Here is a 21,719-nt window from a genome sequence, read left to right as displayed (position 1 = left end):
ACAGCTTATATTTCTAACGCAATCAATCAGTTACATATTGTATGATACTAAGACTAAGTGTTTAAGACACAACATTATAAAACTATTAGCTAACACAAACAAGCCGTTATTTTAAGGCAATTTTGGAATAGTTAACTTAATGAGCTTTACGCCGAGACTCCAAGGTAGACGCAATGTGCGTCTGTGTTATGTGTTGCATTTTGGTAGAAAGGGCAAGAAAAGTAGATACACCTAATGAGTGACGTAGATGGTACTCTATACATAAACATTAAGTAAAGATGAGGACCATGTCAATTGGTGCATGCTAAATGAGACTAGATCTGATCCATAATGCTCTTTATTAAGGCGGCTTCTAGCCTTTTTATACGCCAGATTGCTGATAGGCAACTGGCAACAAGAGAGGAAGGATAAACCCGTCAGTTTACGACAGTGGCATCCTAAATGTCACACGATAGGTATATAAACAAACGTTTACGGCCTTATTTCTTATCGAAATACAAGAATGCCTTTCTCCTTAAACCCTCAGAGAGACTTTCATAAGACATGGAGCCTCAATTTAAAAAAACCCACATTAATCAAAGGTTATGCTCATTGGCCACATTATGATTCGTATATCATTATTTGTCCATCGTCACTTATTTTCTTCGTCTCTTTTCGTCAATGATTTGCTTCAATGTCATTTCACATTTTACATTGAACATTCCACATTCACACGATATCTGCAGCAACTGTACGCTTATCTTTCTCAATTCTAATTATACGTGGCTGACAATCATAGGAGCACAATTGCCAATGCATGCTATTCATGGAATGTCGAACAAGTACTTGGTAATCCATATGAAAGCTGAACCAAGAAATTGATATGTATTGATCCCATTTTCCCTTGATTGCTAATTATCTTCGCCTATTGTGATTTGTATGAACCTATCTTCCTGATCGACCCGATATTTCAATCAACAACAACTCCTAAGCAATTGGTCTGATTTCAAAAAGTAGTGTTCCACCTTCCCTGTCAATGTCCCAAGTCCATTAGGGCGCCTGGTTAGTTTAACGGCCACTAAGTTTTAGATGCCAATACCACTGATACCAGTCAAGCACACCCGACAATGTACTATTACAACAACGAACCCTCCAAACCACATGACAACCGCCGAAATACTACAGAGAGTATCGATATACACTTTAATGTCCACAAATGAATGATACACCACCATCTTTCAAGTGTAACACTCTGATTGACACACTTGGTATGGTGACTGTCCCAAAATCTCTTACTCATATGATGTTCATTAGCCAGTGATAATGGACTGGGTATTAGATTTAATGGATTGGCTAGGTGAATTGATTAATGAAAGTAGTTCTAAAAGCTAATCAGAGAGAGGAATGACCTGAGGGGCAGGGGTTGGAATAACTGACATGGATATATTATGCTTGCGGCCTTCTACAGGTCTCCAGTCCATCGGTTCACTGTAAATTAGTTCTTGAGTTAACGGAATGAAATTGGAGAATGATGCATGCTTGTATTCGCTTAGCGATAGAGCAGTTAATATTAGTATATATCAGGTATGTGATAGAGCGGCCATGCTTTGACATCCCAAACTTTCGACAAAATCCAACTCTTCACATCGGAAATCTCTCAAATAGCACATGGGTCATGAGTCATATTCATACGTTTGTGAACGTATCATACCGTAATATGATACAAATTCTGTATTTAATCATTGAACCTCGGTTTCAAACAAGGGTACACGACTGCTGAAGTCTATATTCGTGAGAAGACCAATTCGATTGAAGCTGACAGTTCGAAAGAAGCAACTAGCATTTCCTGGCATAGCTTTCTGACACGGGTATGAGATGTAAACATGTTATGACACAAAGCAAAAGAAACAACTATTGGCGGAGAATGCATTGTAGGGTTACTGTGCTCGTTTTCGTAATTTCTGTATTAGGTCGGACATGTTCATCGAACAGGATTTTGCAATTTAGTAATCGATGGTGTCTTTTGGGGGAGGGGGGGGGGGGATAAGAATACCGCATTCTACATTCTACATTCTATAGCGTTATTATAATAGCACCTCCTTAAACTTTACTGTAATCTTTACCGACAAGAACGTAATATCGTTATAGATGATATGATGTTTTCTTATCTAACCTTTCAGATTCAGTAACCATATCACGTAAGATTTCCCATTGCGTCCAAGGATATGTATCACCATGATAATGTCGATTCATGTATTCCATTAAAGGAGACGTCGGAGTCTTAATCATCTAGCGTGGCGATTACTAACCACTTGGCAACCAAACGAAGTTCCAGTCTCTTGTCTCTTCGGATGTCCCGAGTCGATTGAGTGAAATTATAATCAAAGTGAATGTTGGAGTATTTACATCACCAATGGCAGGTGTGGTGAATATTTAGACCGGGCTAATTTGTCGGCCTACGATAGAGCTAATCGAATAAAAGCGATGGATGGATTAGGCAGAATAGTTCCCGTAGGAGATGACCAAAGATGCCGAATATTTTCTGACAGTCTCTATGATATTGCTCTTGTCAATCTCAGTCAGATCATTTATGTTATTCACCGAAATTATTAGCTACGACCATTCCTTGTACACGTAACTATAAACGAAGCATTTTTTAATATCGGTTCTTTTTACTCACTGGACAGTCAATAAACCTTACTTTGGGTCTGCTGGAAGCTTTGACGGATCAAGTAATCAGTACGCTCTGGTAGAGCTCTTCTTTGCCGTTATCTGACCATCCAGCCTTTGTTGGCGTATATTCTGAGCAATCATGTCATTTTTTGGCTGTCACTGGTCACAAAATGACGACAAGATGACGTGGTAAAAACTATGAACAGATGGACGATAGCTAAAGTCAATCGTCTGTACCTGACGAATCATTACAAAATTTCACCGGCTATTAATTCATACCTCGGGCCGCATGCCAATTCCTCTTTGCCCTTAGCAACGTTCACCATCCAAATCACTTTCGTTGGCCCCAGGGCAGTATGCGATAGGGTCAGCGAGTGGGTCGGTGCCCCAGTGAAGGAACTTAGCTAGCCAATATAAAGTAGTCAACGGTATCAATTTTGCTTATTTAGCGAGAATAAAGCAGGTACAGAAAATAATCGTTTTCCATATAAATGATGCGAGGCTTCAGGGATCGAGGGAGGTTCTGAGTTATGCGAAATTTAAATCAATAACTCAAGATGCTCCAGAAGTAATGGAGTGTTTCCAAGAGCACGGCTTTGAAGTCGAGCTGTTTTGGTAAAACATTCTTCCCCCAACTAGTTGGTTGTTGAAAAAAAGATCGAAAAGTCCAGAGTCACAAATAAAGATGGCAATGATAGTTGGCATATCATTCCAAAAGCATTTTTTGCATACTTCTGCAACATAAAAGCAAGAATGTATTATCTCTACGCTATGCAGTGAGGATTTACTTTACGAAATTTTGTTGAATGAATTCTCTTTCCAATTACACTATCCAGCTCCAGGATTCAGAGAAAGCTCTGGCACTCCACAAACCCTAGCTAGTTTCAAATATAGTTTTCTGAAATATGGGGGAGGGGCGTGCTTTCGCAGAAAGTGGCTACCAGAAGCGCGAAGCTGATAACAAGGTTAGGTCGATGACCCGGAGGACTGAGACACCATTACTCTCCGTTTACTTCTGTTTTTCAGCGACATCAACGAATTCACATTCAGCTCTTGGCAACATCAACTACTGATACAACTTCTACTTGTTTCTTTGCAGTTTGTCAAGTTCTTCTCTTACACTTGGGAGTTCGGCCACTTCCTGTGCAAGTTCGTAAACTACATGACGAATGTGTCAGCCATTTGCTCCGTGCTCACGCTAACTTCTATGAGTGTAGAAAGGTACGTGGAGTTAAAGCAATTTAGAATATGTTATTGGAAAGATCAGTAGCATGAACTGAGCAGAATTAGACCAACTTGTTTGTTCGTTACCTTGTTCCTTGAACAACACTAACCTGACGAGATAAGCGTGTCTAGTGAAGACAGTAACTTTTTTAGCTTGAGTAAGTCATGCAATTTTAGAACCACGAGAAAGATTACTCTGTATTCAAGCATTATCTTCCCATTGGCGACCCTCCTCTTTTATCATACAATACCTAGCGTTCAGCCTATAGATTCGGTGAAGGAACTTTGATTGAACTTGTTGATCGCATTAGGTGTGATATGACTGGCGAATACTTATCACTCTGTAAGAAAGGAACAAAAAGGAAGATAGTCAAAGACAGGAGAATATCTATTTGATGAGAGTAAAACCAACGATAGAGTTATAGAATTGGATATCTGCGGCTGCCTTGGCGAGAATGTAGAGAAGTGGCATGGACAAGCTCACCATTTCAAAGGTCAAATGAAATCGAGTGTGGCCAAAGGAACGTTGAAGAATAGTTGGTCTTGGAAGTTAAGCATCAATGCCAGTCTCCAGGTTAGAAAATAATGCGAAGACAAGAAGCTTTGAAGTAACCCAAGGTTTGAATGGTTGGATAACGTTCTACCTCATCCGGTCTCACAGAAACTCAACGCTACAAAGAGCCAACAGTAATCATTTGATACTCCTTATGGTTCGGTTTTTCCATCTGGTGAATCTCTCTTCAATCCTCGTATCAGAGAGTGAAGCCGATTTGGGTTGACACTCCGTCAAATACTTCATATCAGTCCAGGGCGATGCGGGCAATAGCAGGCTAAGCTCGCCTATATTAGATTACTGCCGTATGGCGAGTATTAACCTGGCCGCAAGCACTTCGGCAAATATGATGTCTGTCTCGTAATGAGTTCTGGATAAGTTGGTGTGATGAACCCATCTTCCACCCCTAATACAGATATCTGCACTGACGTCTGGATGGGAACTCATTTAACTGGCCCTCAAGCTTACCGTAGAATCATTAGCTCAGGTCTCATCATAAATATCTTGTCTTGAATGGATCATATAATGTGTACAGCGAGTCTGAGCCTTAACCATCAACATAGGAGACTCCGCAAATCATATCCCTCATCTCAGTATATGGATTTAGACATTTTTTCATCTTTCAGAGTTGAATCTTTTCATAAGTTCAAAATTCTAAAAAAAATTTCAAAGCCGAAATGTTTGGGGACTGATGATGTTTCTTCATTTTGAACAGAAAAAAGTGAAAAAGTGAAAAAAATATTTGAACTCAAATTTTTTTCATCTGTCAGCATGCACCCGGCATCACTGTTCTCAGTGTCGGTGCTTTAGTTTTCCATTCGCCAGTGGTGGTGATTGGAAGAAGAGACTATTGTTGAGAATGTTATTAAAATGAACAAAATACCAATACCTTGCCTTAACAAAGCTGTCAGTTTGAACCAGTCGTGAAACCACGCGGGAGGTTTGCTTGTCAAAGGGAAGGTAAGAGTATCGAGTCTCATGAGCCTTAGTAAGCTGTGTCATGGTAATTCCTAGAGATAATCTCATACCCTGGGGAAATGACATGACACCACTGCAACCCTAAACCACCAGCTCACTAAAATCCCCACATCTTCAATAATAAAGTTCCAGCTCCAGAAAGCCTTACCTCCCAGTCAGTGAATTAAACAGAAATAGTTTAGGACTACTAAACCTACCATATACATGTAATGGAAATTTGTGATGAAGAAAGGTCGTCTAACAAAGTTAGCGAAAGGAAGTGGTCCTGAAGGTCAATAAGTATTTTCAAAGTAAAAAGAGGCTGGCAAACTATCTATAAACGAGGGCCTATCTCAGGGGAAAACATCCGTCTGTCACAATGATAAGAGCATGATATGGTAAGTACTTCTCGTTTCATCAATCGTGAGGATAAGAACAGGGTGATATGTACCACACGTATGACACTTGCTTCTTGAGCGAATCTAGTTAACGAATCACATGCTACTCTCTCTGGTCGTCAATATTCCAATCATGCTGCACAGTGGTCTCCATCAACCGGTTAAGTTATTTCTCCCTCGCGCCAAACATAAGTTTACTTTTGGGGTTTTAAGACGGTTATCGAAGAATCCAGTCCCAATTGAACCGACAGGGCAAACCTTTCCTCGTCTGTTCGAATCTGTAAGGGATTGTCCTAACTTTGATTTGGTAATTCAGACGCGTATATTCAGATTCTTCAAGCTGTAATTATTCATGAGCTTTTTGTACCATAATTAGTCATGAAAAATCGGATATGGGCATATTAAGTATTCAACTCGCGATCGTCTCCATACGTGTAAGTTATGGTAGAAAACTCGTACATTTTAAAGAAGATAATTACCGGAAAAAGATGAAAAACAGGAGGAAAAAGAACGCTTTGATGTCCTTCCTTCAACAGGAGGTGACCGGATTCGAAGACATCATTAGGGCAAGCTGTAGGATAACAAATACGTTTTTAAACTGCTGAGGTCATTATGGGTAAGGAGGTGGCTGAGAGCACACTTACCGATGTTGTTGCTTACAATAACCGAAACACTTTTATTTGAAGCTTTATTTTGGTAGGTCTATAATGGTATTTTTATTCTCCTAGAAAGACAACCAGTGCTAAAAAGTGCAATGTTTCCTTTTTACCTCACTCTTCGACGTACTAAGTGCCAATTTTCGCACTAACAGCTAGAAGCGCTATTTTTGATTGCGTCGTATTGCCTAGCTGTTTTTTCATCGGGATGTTTGATCGTTGACTGCATTCACTACATGTATGTCATTTAATTCAATGTTGCTGATACCACACACTTTAAGAAGGCGACATCCAGAGTTCTACTCAACATAGATAAAAGACCATGAGTAGTCCTAGCCATCCCAGTGCCGCTGACGGCAAGTAGATCATTACACTTCAAATTGATGCAGTTTTTGGTCAACAAACACGCAAAGGATCAGGCGTACAGACAGCTTACTTGAACATGCGGACATGGAAGGCATTGGATATGTATAGCTGCTGATATGAAAGGCATTTGTCACCCTGACATGTCATTAGAACGGCACATGATTGCTCTTTATCCACCACGACACTGTTACCAATCGAACTAGCCTGAAATAGCTACAAGTGGAGAGATTAGCTTAGATAGATGAGAGACTAATTACAAAATCACTGATCAATTTCCTCATTGATCTGTGTTTGAGGTGTACTTTCGATAGCTGTGGTGTGGGCAAATGTATGATAGCTCAAAAGGATGATTCGAGATTCTATTCGATATCTCCATTTAAATCGATCCTCTGACCTTGGCCTTTACAGCAGCTATGGAAGGCAGCAATGCCAAGTCTCGCTCACAATTAGACAAAAAACCTTCCTTTTTGACCTTTTTCTCTCTGTTAGGTCATCATTATTTTCTTTTACTTCAGATACTATGCCATTCTGCACCCGATGCGGGCCAAGTACAAGTGTACACCTAGCAGAGCAAGACGAGTCATCATAGTGTTGTGGTTCCTCTCATTTGTACTCGCCATACCAATACTGATAGGCCAGGTAAGATTGCAGCAGACAAAATGATGTTGTCCTTCGGGGCTGTTTTCAATGTTTATGTACAATTGATCAACAACCCCAAAATGCTTTGAGCATACACATCTTACCTCATATCTCGAAAGGAAAAGACCTGAATGACACACCTTTCCCGTAACCCATAATCCCATTAAACAACTTGTTCCCCAGGATAGTTTTTTCCACTTGTTCATTCAGTGATTGCCCTGCGCAGATTCGAATCAGATCACAACTCTTTATCCCGAAGCTTTCCGGCAGCTTATGACACATGACTGGCATCCTCCTTGCGTTCCACAGGATAATTAATAGAATAGATGTTTTATCTCTCTTTTGGAATAACCTGACGGCATTGACGGACCAATGCTGGAAGTTGCTCAGTGCATCAAAAACAGTTGTACTTAACTTTAAAAAGTCAACTTTTATTGTAATAGGCTTGGTACAGTGGTAGTGATTTCTTTTCACAATCTACGCGGACACCTTAAACAGTGGTGATAAGATTAAGAAAAGGCGATAAAGTAAAAGTGATGCATTTTTTGTCAAGGGACTCTTCAAGCCCTTTACGATGATGACTGATTTCCCATGCCGCGTATAGGCGTCAGGGAAAATCCTTCTCTGCTTCTCAGGGTTCCTAGTAGCTCATCAAGAGCCCCATAAAAGTACACTCATCTCCCGAAAGTTGAAATTGATGTAAATCAGGACATCAAGAGCTTTTGTTTTGGCCGTGATTCCTTCCAATTTGCTTGTTCTTACACAAACTTGAGAAAATAGAATTAAAGTGCTCATCGATAGCTATGAGTGGTTGACAACCTGTTTTTACGTCTGAATTCTAATTCAAATTTCGTTTTCTTAAGTTTTCTAATCTAGTCCCAAGTGAAATTATTCGCAATCATCAATATGGCACATCGAACTGGTGAGATACACCAGGGACAATATGCGCAACTTAGGAAGGAACGACTAAATAAGACTTGACTTCGATACAATGAGTCAACTACCGGAATAGATGCAGAACCAGAGGGAGATGTTCAGTAATTTACAATAAAATGGTGTCAGTTGTACACTCGGCACAATTTTCCGTTCTTCCTTCTTTGATCTTTAAAGTTGACACCACAAGAATAGGCTAATAAAGATGGCTTTCCAGTGAGTGAACCTGCCCTAAGGCAAGAACGAGACCAAAGAATGAGAAAGATGATGAAAATGAACAGTCATGCAAACCCAAATCAACTTGACTAATTCTTGTGTCGGCACGGAAGCCAAGTTTAAAAGAAGAAGACATACAAATGTAGCAGGCAAAGGGGATAAAGCATCAGAGTGCGGCACACGCAATCTCATGGAGAATCAAGCGAATGTCCCTAATATGTCAAAGGACGGTACAGATACCAGTTATATCAGCCATTGGTTCTACCTTTGGCTTCTTAAAACGTTCTTGGGCAAAGGCATCGCGCGAGCTGAAGAATTGCCCTCTGGGCATGTGTGATAAAGCTCAAAGTTGGTGTCGTAAGAGGTCTCCGAGAGCAGACACAAATTATCCTACAAGCAAGGAGGGCAGTTTTCAGCCCTTAACAACATTATACTTGTTCGATTTTACCAAGCAATGAGCGGTAACCGAGTCAATCATGATAACATGAAGCCCATGAACCTGCTCTGAGACTTCCCTATCTCATGCACCATCATGATCGATCTGTTTGAATCTGATGTCTCTTCCCCTCATCTCGAGACGATCCAATCAGCTCATTCACAAAGACTCCTATCATCTAGAAGTATTTCCTTGATTACCTAGGACAGTGCTCCATACAAGTTATCTTGTGTGCGATGGGCCCTTTGACGACGACATGCTCTGATTTCAATCTGTTTCTGTGAACCATGGTCTTCGTTGATAATCTCGCGATCTCTTGGGGCAGTTGTATAGGACGGAATCTTCCAACAATATAATTCTGAAGCACCTTGGTTATGTTTCACTTTTACAAGAGATCACATGTATTAGCCTTGTTTTGACACAGAGACATGCTAAGGTTTCATCGTGGCATTTTCACTAACAAATATTTTTTACGAAAAAACCTTCCATTTTTCTCAGTGGTTGTGTGCCTCATTTCACCTGGAGATAACCTCCATGATAAATGGGTAAAGTTTCCAGGCGTGCTAGCATTCTACCGACCCTGGATGAATCTCCTGAGCGATGGTATCAGTTAGGCAGCGGATGAAGGAAATATACATTCCAACATCCGCGCTCACACAATGACGCAAGGAAACACACAGGATTATACTCGGATAAACTACATGGCCAATTTTCGATAAGGGGATACAGAATAACATGATATATCCGTATCATTGTCGACTGAAAAAATAGGTTGGTTCGTATGAACGACGGACAAATGATGTTAAAAAACGACGATGTTTGAATAGTGGTTATTCGTTATTCGAAACCATGAACGTGAACTCATGAAGAATATCTGGGTAACGGGAATTTGAATTCAAATGGTGGTATCCGTATTGCCCCGCTGTATAACTGTCCCGCAGTCAGTATAACTGGGTTTGGTCTCTGACTGGCGGTCATGAGGTCCCCGTATTCGAACCGCACAGTCGACGTGAGACTCTGGGCAGGTTACTTTGCCTGTCATGCCTTATTCCCACCCAAATGGGAATAATGGAGTATGAAATGCTCAGGTGCGCTGGTGGCTCATCTGAGCTTAGTGAAGGATCCAGGGTAGACTCGGGAATCAGTGTTAACGCTTTGCGAATAATGTATTAAAACTGACACGTTATTTTTATTTATAATTCAAACTGACGTTACTTGAAAGTATTATTGATGATGATTATAAAACATAAATCCTTGTTATTTCGAGGTCAGGAATGGATGGATATTTATGCCGAATCTTGTCACGCTTCTGCTTCCTTTTCAGCTACATGAAAAGATTGGTGTAGACAATCCTAAACTGGAGGAGCTAGACTTATACTGGTGCATCAAGCGGTGGTCCAAATGCATAGTATCCCAGCTGTATGAGATCTACATGTTGTTACTTGTTCTTATTATACCTCTCGCAATCATGTCAATGGCGTATGCGAGCATCTGTAGAGAGCTATGGGTTGTGACGTCACAGCGGATATCTATGACCTCAGGAAAGTAAGTAACGAGGTCATATTGCCAACACCATAACCAAATCCATACTACGTACAGGTTGATGCAGCTATCTTTCTCAATACAATACCTCATCTCAAATTCCGAATCAATTTCGGCCACTTGGGCTTCAAATTCGTCCATTTTCTTCAACGTTTACCTTATCGGGGAAAACAAAAGCCCCACAGGGCGAAAGTAGAGAACTTGAACTCAGTGATAGCAATAATTACATTATTCCCACCTTCTGTGTTATCTTTACATTCAACAAAAAGCCTGAATGGTGGCGTATCGTGTCCCAGCGGCCCGCGAAGGGTTGGGGAAGAAGCACTCATGTCAGCTCAATGTGTTTGTCACCGTCATCGGGATATTCTCCCTGCATGCCTTCCGCACCTCTCAAAGACCAGCAATGACTGCCGAGGTGTTCATACCCCCTTGTTGTTAATAACTCGACACTCGTGGTTCAATTGCAGTGGTTCTGTGTCCGACAACGAGACGAGTTTTAGCAACAGTGCGTATGGCGGCAACAGTAGCAGACGACCGATGCTGAAAAAGAAAGCGCCGGCAGACGATGATAAAACACGAAAACAGGTAAACTACATAAGTTTGATTTCGAAAAAACCTTTTAGACTGGGTTCGCTGCTCTCGTTATTACACTGCCTCGAGTCCATGAGTTCGGAAATACATTTTAAAAGGTAACTAGGAGATTCAAGTAACTACATTAACTGTAAAATATCACGAATTTCCCAATTCTGACACCTTCTACAATAAGTGAAAGATAATGTTTCCTTCGCAGGAAACAGAAAAAGCGTAACTGAGGAAAAATAACTTAAAATTGTTTTTTCTTACCTAATCGGATCGCTAGCTGTTTTCAATGTCAAAGGTGGCAAGCCATTATCAGGGGAAATAGGATGGCTGGCTGACGCTTAAACTCTTGAATCTTATTAAAAGGCAATCACGTTCGCTTCATAATTTGCTTTGGCGGTGAAACAAGGTGCAGACAGTTAAATTTGATTTGGGCTTTAGGCTGGTTTGGGTATTTGACTCTCAGGCATGGTGCGGCGATTGACGTTTTGAGCGTAAGCACGTAAGGGAAAAGCTCTTAAGTGAATTGAATAGCTGAATGAAGCATGATGGTAAGAGATGAACTCGGTCTTGGCCTAGGAAGTGAATCGACATCTTTGATCAGATTGTGATGTCTGATGAAGGTTAAGAGACTTTTAGAAATGCCTCATCTGTTCCTTGTTTGGCGATGAAACCAGGCAAAAATTGTCACATAGAAGCCTTAAGCTTATTCTGTAGCATTTCGCCATACCTTTGACATCCTATAGTTAAATCAAATACTGGTACCAACCGAACTATTCTGGGTGCCAAAAAAAGAATATCACCAAATAATCGATCCTGAGTGCTGAAGGTTTCGAGAGTTCTGTTTATGACTAAGACAATTGAATGATTTCTAGCAGACAGTGAAATAAATCTTTTTGTAATCAACAAGGTGTTCGAAGTGATGCAGACGAATAATGGTACGAAGCTTTTAGTCAGCAATGTATATCAGTAAGGTTAAATGAGAAGTGTAGGCCATGAGCACTTTAACGTTGACAGACAATATGTGCCCTTAAGGCATTTGATTTAAAAAGTTCCAATCAGGAGTACAGAATCCTCACTGGAATAACCTGAGGAACGTTGCCCAAGGAGAGCATGTCCGGGGGAGAAAGGAATTTATTATGTGCTTTTAAGCTCCGAGGTATTGCCGGTCATGCTCTCTTTAGAACCAAATGCCATAATCCGTCCAATAAGGCTGGACACTTTTTCCAGGGGGACATTTTCGACAGCCACACCGTCTAGTTTGTGTCCGCTTTATTGAGAGAACTTCTGGATCTCTGAACGGAAGTACACACGCCTAAACGTGAAACCCCATTACTGCCACTTTGACACTTTACCAATGCTGAGTATTGGCTATAATGAAGAAATATCATCCGGCATTTCTGCCGTCATTCCCAACATCTTGAGGGGAAATGATGTCGACTTGATCAGTACTGAGTAATGGTTTCTTCACTGATAAGATTTATCGTGGATTTATAAATGGTACTGTCTTGGGAAAATTTGATTTGCAACTGCATTATATTTCGATCATCTTTAAGGATCTCCAATCTTCTTTCTGGATGCAAGATAAGAGAGGGCCGGCTGCTCACGATCATCATGCGCAAAGTATCAGTCTGAATCATATTGATACTGGCAGCAACAAACCTCACGTGGGGTGGTGTTTTTCTTTGAATATTGCGCAGCGGGCCAGGGCATTAAGGGTGACACGCACCAGCAGGAACTGATACTGATGACAACAGACTAGGGGTGGATTGCAGTCCTTGAGCGGAGGGCAACACGAAGCAGGCAATTACGATTACTTTCTAAGTACCTATCAGGCCTCGTCAAAGCAAACATATACATGCTCACTAAATTCTTAAGTATACAATTTGTTGGCATTGTTGGCGAATGGACGCAAGGGAGAAAGTTTCATTGGAATTGAGCCGTCTACGGTTAGTCGGTTAATTAGAGTTTAAAGATCGAACACAATCAATAAACCAGTGAAAATCTGTCTTTAAGGGTTCCGAGGATAAAAACGATAAAACAGAGACACAGAACGTGTCGCCAATGGAGGATAAGCTTGTACGACAGGTAGGACATGTCTGCGTCTGGTCTGTCTAGTTCTGGTGCACGCACTCTCTGTTTGTTAGTCCGCAGACGTGGCAACGCACCAACATTCATTCGCGGTGACCATGGTCGCCACTGCACAGATGGTCCATGACACATTTAAGGTCCACCCACATTGGCACGACGGTCTCAGCATGCTTCATGCCTATAAAGAAAAAATGGTTCAATGAGCGCGGGCTTCTACATTTCTTTTGTTCAACCAGTAGGTGGTCGAGGCTAACACTAAATAGGCATCAGGAAGTGGAGTCGGTTTACACCTAGATTTTGTTTTGATAAGTTTCAAAGCTCTATCCCATTATATTAGGCTACGTTCAAAAGAATTACATTGTATTATCATGAATCAAACCTAAAGTATAGCTTTTCTGGGTAGTGTTACCAAACAGGAAGCTCTGGGACTGCAGTGAACTTCACAGATGCAGACAGAAAACGGAGACTAAGTATATATATAATCAGTGCCTTGTCTCACAACCAGAAGATTGAATTAGTCTTCCTGTGACAGTGACGTAAATCACATATTTCAACAGCAGAAAGTACAGGTTTGTTGCTCAGTTTTAGCTCAGCCTATTTAGCACTTTTGATTAACTGTGCTGTCAATGTTCTCGATATTCGCATGTATTGATGAGCTTCTCGCATACTGTGCTTACACGTGGGGATGAAAATTCCAATTGGAGGCATCTTGACTTCTACACCGAATGGCAATGTGCGCTTTCCGCTTAAAGGCACCAACAGAAAGAGATAAATAATAGAAGATGACTTTACACAGTTTTTGCACCTACCGCAGTGGCACTCGCAATAGATGGAAGATAGTGTCTTGTTATCGGATAGAAATATACAAGCTTACAATCTCATCTATTTTGGATTTTAAATTGCATTTTTTGTCAGAATTAACGTCAGTTCCATTTGACACTTTAGGTCGTTGGCAGGGCCGAAGTCAATATTGCATGTATTTTACAATGAATATACTAGTACGTATATGGTGATGTTCACCATAATCTGCTCCATCCCGCAGTTACATGTCCCTCAACAACACCATTTGGCTACCTCAGACAGAAAAAGAACAATTGAGTGCTTCAATTTTCTTGTCAACGACGCTGGCGCCAAGATTCTTTTAGCATTACTCTAAAGCTATAGTCATACCAAGTCTGTGTCATCTACGAGTATGCTGTCAATCTCCAAGAGTAACCAAGACCAATTCTGTACCAACATAGTCTGTTACAATCCTTTCCTCATTTCAGGTCATAAAGATGCTCGTTGCGGTGATCGTCCTATTTGGCATCTGCTGGGGACCATTCCTGGTCGATAACGTTATGGTCGCTTTTGGGTACATCCCAATGCTACATCATGGACCACTCAAGGCTTTAAGGATTCTATTTTCATTACTAACATATGTGAATAGTTGTGTGAATCCAGTGGTATACGCGTTCATGTCGAAAAACTTTCGCCAAAGTTTTAAGTACGCGTTGTGTTCGTGTATCCATGGAAAAAACTACGCGCGCAGGCACCGATTCGGAACCCAAGCATCTTTTCAGACAAGAACCACGTCACTCTCGAGAGGGATTTCACTAAAAACAGAGGTCGAGTATGACAAGTCTGTCTTCTCGGATAGTGTGGTCGAAGATGCTGTGTAAATTACTATTAAATCAGCTGAGGACTGGTGGTAGTGCCTCAACGAGCCCTTACAAAGTACGAAAGTAAATATTTCCGTCGCTTTTCAATGGGAGTTTCTATGACATGGCCTCCTCAGTCCTTAGCAGTTTGTTAGAACTACGACGGAGAATTTAACTCAACAAGGGTGGATCTGCGTTGAATACGGGGCAATCGACAAAACTAGGCGGATATCAGTGGTCGTGATTATGATTTCAAGACGGATACGGGAAGGGAAAAGTCTTCACAGGCTAATGGATGAAAGCTTCGGGCAATTGTACGTGAAATACGTTTCAGATATGCTTCCATCAATATTCTTAAGAAAGGCTTAACAAATACGCATGTACGCTACATTTTCTTTGTTGCCATTTCTCCTGATCCTTCTCTAACAATCTATCCGCAGTTACTTCTAGCTAATCATCAATTTATGTTGCAAACTCATCGCATTCAAAATATGCAATAATTTGCCCCCCCCCCCCCCCAAAGGACCTGAACCTCCACCAAGATATGACACGGATATGACCCACGCAACTCTGAGACAATAACATAGGCACGGCAAGAAAATCCGAAGCCAACGAAACCTCGAAATGGCTAAATGTGTGTCATGTCAGATTTTCTATGAATTCCAACCATAGATTTGATATACTAGTACCCAGTTGACAGCTGTGGTACTTTAAAGTGAATTGTAGTACGTGGTATCGTTGTATCGTTGTAAAGTACTCTTCAATCATGCTAATGTGGCGATTTTTATTTTTTAATGTGATACCGAACAAATTATCTGGCATGTACATTTTTCATTTTAAAAGGTTTGTCATCAAAAAAAGCTACAGTAGCGACAACGTACATCAGTGACCATTCTGATAACCACTCCTGACCACTTTCTATTTCATTACTGTGTTCGTCGTCTTCAACGTATTTGATCATGATTTGTCATGAAGTCATATTTCTCGCAAGTTGTGTTCCTGGTGAGTCCTGTCTTTCTCCAGTCTGCTCTATCACCAATCTGCATGTCAGGGCAAAGAATGCTTGCAGCATTTGTTTGGTCAATTCACCGCTTCTTTATCGAACATCTACTCAACAGGAGCGTGTTGATGGTGAATGCGCCATCTCACCGGAGTTAACCTCACTTCCATTCATCGCATACCGTGTACAACAGAGACATTCCCCTCTTACGGCAATGGGGGCCGAATCAAATCATCAACCAGTTGTTCGCCGTTCGAATGTTTGACGTGATTAGTTGAAGTCCCACGCGATCTTGCCTGTCAGTAACCCTTTCTTTGTTATGTTATCCATAGCTTGTTTTTTCTTTTTCATGTCTGTACAAAACTATTTCTTCCCGTATTCGAGTCACAAGCAACAAATTAACAGAAAAATAATGGCTAGTTCGTGTCTCGTCCGCAGTAATGAGTTGGTTCTTGTGTTTTCAAAGGACGTCGTATAATTGCACAAAATATGTCGAATATGTTCCGATCGGTGTCGTGATTCCTATTCAACAATGGACTAATGTTTATCAACAGACAATCGTTATTATCAGCGAATTTTATCGCTTATTGTATCTCCACTTGATTGGCCGACATCAGGTTGGGAAAATATCATTCGTCGGGCAAGAATATCATGTGAATTTTTTATTTCAGGACCGAATCTAGTCTCCATCAGCTACAGAGCTGGAGATTTGGTGAAAACGTCTCATTGGGGGAATTATACGTCTATAGTACATTTCATGAGAATTGCCTACGGCAGCTTTAACAGTGTTTCGTATCAAACCACATGATCTATGTTTTGACCGATCTGGCAAAGATATTAGATACTCCTGACGGCAATTCTGTTTCAGATTAACGAAAGTCTGTCACTAGACTGAATCTCCGGAGGGGCCAGCATTAATGGGCGTGGACGGGCGATATCGTTATTAGCCAGGTAGAAAACCTACAAAGACTTCTGCCAAGAGCATGGTTCATCTTAAAAGATTACAAAGTGTGGTCACCAAAATACAAGTTTAGCCACCGTCAACATCACATGGTTAACAAATCCTACCTGGTACTAGTATCGAAAGTGATTTTGAAGACCAAGTTTTTTGGGCGTTTTTAAACCTATTTGTAGAGGACAGAGATTCCCCCTGGTATTGATTTTATATACATATCTTGTATATACTGTATTTTCATTGGATGTGAAGTGATAAATGTTTGGGATATTTTGTATATAAACGTAATAAAGAATAAAAATACGTGGTATAAAACTCATCTTTTAATTTATAATTTCAAAATACAATGAACAAATTGCAGTCTTGAAGACAATCAGCCAATAGGAGAATACTGCACAATCGAAAGCACCATTTCCTACACAAGTAACTCGGTTCAGAGCCGCACCAACTTAAAGTCAACGCCTCCCACAGTACAAGCGTCGAAAGTTGCGGTGGCCCCGGATCAAGTAGGTTTGATAACTGAGCTCTAAGCGCCAGAATCAAGCGCTAAATAACGACGTATTCCGGAAGACATCAGGCAGGGTTAGATTGCCTCTTTATGTGGCTCTTATTTTCTCATCGGAAGTAGGACCAAAGAGCGGGTGGCCTCTGGATATGGATATCTGGATATCTCTCATCCACGAGGTTGGGTTACATGCTGGCGGCGCTTATCGCCACAAACATCACAATTAGTACAACTCCCACGACATTATTGCCCCTTTAATCCAAGTCGTCAGAGCTACTCGATGTTGAACATGTTAATACGGTCAGAAAACGCTTTCCTAATACGGTTGGCATAGTTGACCATATATGTATCTTTTATATACGTAAAGTTCTTCCTACCATCATGGAATATCTGCATCACTTCACTGCGATAGTGATGCAGCATAGCCTCCTCGGCTGGCACAATGTATTCCTGAACGCCGGCTAACAGCGTATCAGGAAAGTGAATGTTGACCTGAACTGTCTTTTCCATCTCGTAAATCGACTTGCATCGAATCTTTCCGGGAGGAAACACCTCACTGGGACGTGAAAAGACAGTTTGAGTCAACATGGTCGGCTTCGAGTTTTTAGGCTGCATATTTAAGAAGTATGCATGTTGAAATAGATACGCTGCACGTTCGGGTTTGTGTAACCTCGTCATCATTGCGTCCCAGACCAGTGTCTTCCGTGGCGTTATTATCTCATCTAGGTCGACTACTGCTAAGTAACGAGTCCGGCCCATGTTCCTGTAGAGGCAATCGTTCAGGGCCTCGCGCTGAGCAAAATAATCACACAACACTTTAGAGTATGGATACCTCCATTTCACCAGATCCACAAGTCCTTCTTTCTGGTATTGCTGCAGAATCGAACCCACATTTGGTCCAACTGAAAGCACGTACACAGTAATCCTCTCCACACCTAATATCTTGTGCATCTCAATGTGTTCTATGATGGCGGGGGTATTGTCGTAGTTGCCGTAAATCGGGGACAGGCAAATACTGAATGTGTTATTTTGGGCGAGGTACGGTTTACTCTTGATGACCTTTAGCGTGTTCGATATGATTCCACAGACGTCAGGCACAACCGAGACTCCGAGGATGGATTCAGCACTAGCTCCAACTGTTCTTAGTTTACACATTATAAAATGAGCAGTATACATGGACGGATGAAGTCGACTTTCATAGATGACTTCATAAGACGCATCTGTCGGGACGCCAACTATATTCGAGTCCTGTTGCAACCAGAGGACACACGACACCTTCCCTGAGTGACCGAAGCGAGCCTGTTTGCCACTGGCCAACACGCGGATAACTCGGCCGCCTATTTCTTTTCTCGAGTCTAAAAAGGCGGAAAATACCATGATGGTCCTTTTGGCAACATTCTGCCATACCTGCGGTTCATGTCCACGCAACAAGTCTAAATTCGGCGTTTCCTTGTAAACACATCTAGAGGGAAGCGGCTCAGTTCTGTGAGGAGTGAACAGATGGGCAATATTCGGTGTCGTTGGCTTTGGAATTACGATTTGCTGCGTTGCTTTAGGACTTGGGACTGACAGCTCCTTTATGTAGGTCGTCCTACTCAAGTCAAAAAACTTATGCGGTTTTGTATATACAATACTGACGCCAGTGTCCTTCATTTTATCTTTCGATTGAACTGCTTTTTGGAATGGAACTGCGACGAGAATGCGCTTTTCGAAAAGTCTCTTATTAGTCTTAAAGCTAGTGTGTAAGTTTAGCCTCCTGCCTAGTAGCCACAGGACGAAAATGCCAAGGCTGAAGACCGATGCGACCCACGTCCTACGTCCCGCGGCCATGGTACATTTCTGAAAGGGAGAAAACACTTATGTTGGAACTAGGGTTACTTTTCAAGACATATGAGATAAGCGGTAGCTTTTCCACCTTTTAGCCTTACTACAACCATCGACACTTATCAGCATCTATCGCAGACATCGTGAACTGCATTGCTAAGTGCGACTATTTTCAATTCATGAGGGTATATATTATCTTCACATCAGGTGGTTCGTCCAATGAATATAATTCATAAGAGTTCTAGGAATGCACATTCTCGAATACCAGAGTCAGTCCTATCTTAGAGTAACCAGCTATTCGAAGGCCCTACGCTCCTAGTCCTATCCCCTCACACTCGTTGCTTAGTGCCAAGTCGGGGCAAGTGTTGCCCCTTTAGTTCAGGATGAGACATTCATTGCAAATGACATGCCAGAAAATACATGTTGAGAAATCAGGGTTGTAGCTGAAGAAATAACCTCCACAGGCCCTTTGAATCATCAGACTTATTCAAAGCCCTCCTTGATAAGATCAGAACTAGTCCTACACTATCAGCTTCATGCCCTACTCGACGACTCAAATTTGGCTTTTGCAATACCAGTATGGCCTACATTGTATGACATGTCATGCAGTGTGCCCCGCAAAGTAGGCCAATGCGAACGTTACAACGGAAAGGCCAAAGGCCATTGGTCTTCAGTACCCCGGTCAGACATGCACATTACCTGCATGCAGTGTGTTGTCTCGGTAAACCCAGGTTTCCTGAAGGCGGCACAAACATAGCCAAACCAACTTACCTACCTTGAAAAAGTTCCTTAGAAAATCGATATCACGTTGTATCCACCCATAAAGAACCGTTCAAACACACGGTCGTGATAGTTGCAGATCACCATTATTATGTGCCAACCATAGTCTCTCAGCTGAACAGCATTGAACTGTTTGCACAATGCACGCTTCCATCTAGGGCACGGCGGCTTGAATTCAATAGGTGACAGCAAGATATCGAGGCGCAATTATTAATAGCTGGCGTATGTGCAACACTCTCGATCGGGCGATATAAAAAATTCTAGCATGGTTCCCACAATTGACACAGTATGATGCTGCCACTGCGTTTTCAAAGATCCACAGATGCTGCAATTTTGTTGCAAATAGGCTAAATCACAAGTAGAATTCTCTTTAGTGAGCTACTTGAGTCGAAAGGGGGAGGGGGCAGTGGCGTCATTGTTAATTGGTGTATATTTATGTTGTTCCATTTGATATATAGTGACCTATGATATTTGATTAGGGAAGAATTAAATTGGTATGACCCACTCCCAACTTCTACAGTTATTGCATTACCTTTTCGAGGAAAAAGCACAGAGGAACAGATATAAAGCATTTATTGTCTTATTCTAAACATAAGGCCTACAATAAATTGGCAGTAATAACCAGTGGATATGATAACAATCTAAGCAAAACTTTGCCGCATAGTCGCAGTGAATTTTATATATCACACCACCTCAGCTGACGGGTGCTGGGCCAGAATAGCCCTCATTCGCCACTCAGAGTCCAACCTGAAGAACTCTTCTATTGTGATCCTCCCCTGCCTGAGTAATTGGCGTCGCAAAAGCCTGCGCCTCGTGTCGCGTCGCGCTGTAAGTCGGTGGCAATACGAGGCAATCTCAATTGATAACCATATTGCAGAGACCCCAATTGCTAGAGTGATGCAAAACGCAAGCATGAATACACAGAACCCAAAAAGGAATCGTGTTGTCTCCATGTCTGCTTCAGTTGCGCGCCAATCAGTCGATGTCTCCTGGTACAGGGCCTGCATCCTGGCAGTCAGGTAACCGCAAATCCCCGCGACGGCGAACAGAACACAGCAGAGGAAGTATAAACATGGTCGCCTGTGTCTGGTGCATTCTTGTACATCAACACACCACGCCGCCAAATGTCTCTCTCGTAGGTCCAAACCACCAAGACCTGGCGGTGGGATGTCGGCGTAGATATCACAGCATATTTCACATCGATTTGAGTTCCGTCTCAGTGCCCATTCGACCAAGCAGCTCCGATGACATTTTTCTAAGCCCCCTCTGCAATGGCACCCTGCTGTTACCAGTTCTTCATCCGTTTCGCAGCGACTCAGCTGACAAATCCTGCAAACTGAGTGAAACGAAGTGGAGCTCGATTGTCTTTCTTCAACCGTCCCCTCGCCAGCTGGCGCTGCTATTGTCGCATCATTCCCGGGAAAGGCATGAGTCGTTTGTGACCTAACCGGCATTAATTCAATGACGACGGACTCCGTGTGCATGTAGACCGGTAGGGAATTGCTTTGATGACACGGGTGGGACTGGTCCAATGTAAACTCATTGCTTAAATCATTGGTTGGATCAATCGCCCCGCCCAAACATGCCAAAGAGTTTCCCGAGTCTTCCTCGGCTGATGATATCGGAAGGCTTAAATCATCTCGCTCGACGAGCTCCCCTTCCTGTTGAGGTTCTGCAGATAGTTGTTCCACCTCGTCGTTGACCACCAATCCGGATGAATTTGACATCTATCTGGACACATCTACAGCCTCAGCAATATGTATTCGTTGATTT

General features: G+C 41.9%; 2 protein-coding genes across 4 annotated transcripts in view; one reads left to right on the top strand and one right to left on the bottom strand.

Annotated features, from left to right (window-relative positions):
* Nucleotides 1-17,152, top strand: part of LOC135486422 (QRFP-like peptide receptor) — a 41,083-nt gene extending 23,931 nt beyond the window's left edge. Inside the window, exons 2-7 of one of the 2 annotated variants that reach the window (XR_010446698.1) lie at nt 3,752-3,873; nt 7,322-7,445; nt 10,355-10,575; nt 11,040-11,157; nt 14,511-15,196; nt 16,751-17,152. Coding sequence is in view for 1 of the 2 variants with exons in the window: in XM_064769203.1 (XP_064625273.1) it covers nt 3,752-3,873; nt 7,322-7,445; nt 10,355-10,575; nt 11,040-11,157; nt 14,511-14,903 (978 nt within the window). In the remaining variant the exon portion in view is untranslated. Of the gene's footprint in view, nt 1-3,751; nt 3,874-7,321; nt 7,446-10,354; nt 10,576-11,039; nt 11,158-14,510 lie in introns of both variants that reach the window. The other variant, XM_064769203.1, reaches the window with a different exon arrangement.
* Nucleotides 17,148-20,298, bottom strand: LOC135486421 (uncharacterized). Of its 2 annotated transcripts, none has more exons than XM_064769202.1 (2): nt 19,938-20,298; nt 17,148-19,181 (listed from the first exon to the last, which is right to left on the bottom strand). In XM_064769202.1, exon 2 carries the CDS (start codon nt 19,170-19,172, stop codon nt 17,616-17,618), a length of 1,557 nt encoding a protein of 518 aa, XP_064625272.1. In that variant the 5' UTR covers nt 19,173-19,181; nt 19,938-20,298; the 3' UTR covers nt 17,148-17,615. The 2 variants fall into 2 exon arrangements, with proteins under 2 accessions (XP_064625272.1, XP_064625271.1); XM_064769201.1 differs by having other exon boundaries at nt 19,942-20,298.
* Between the last annotated feature and the right edge of the window lie 1,421 nt (nt 20,299-21,719).

This window comes from Lineus longissimus, chromosome 4, assembly GCF_910592395.1.
Source record: "Lineus longissimus chromosome 4, tnLinLong1.2, whole genome shotgun sequence".
Lineage (NCBI taxonomy): Eukaryota > Metazoa > Nemertea > Pilidiophora > Heteronemertea > Lineidae > Lineus > Lineus longissimus.
Note: the sequence above shows the minus strand (reverse complement) of the source record. Positions and strands in the feature narration are given on the sequence as shown.

Bases quoted from the DNA above. Each gene is read 5' to 3' on its own strand.
- LOC135486421 (XM_064769202.1), bottom strand. From the start codon at position 19,172: ATGGCCGCGGGACGTAGGACGTGGGTCGCATCGGTCTTCAGCCTTGGC.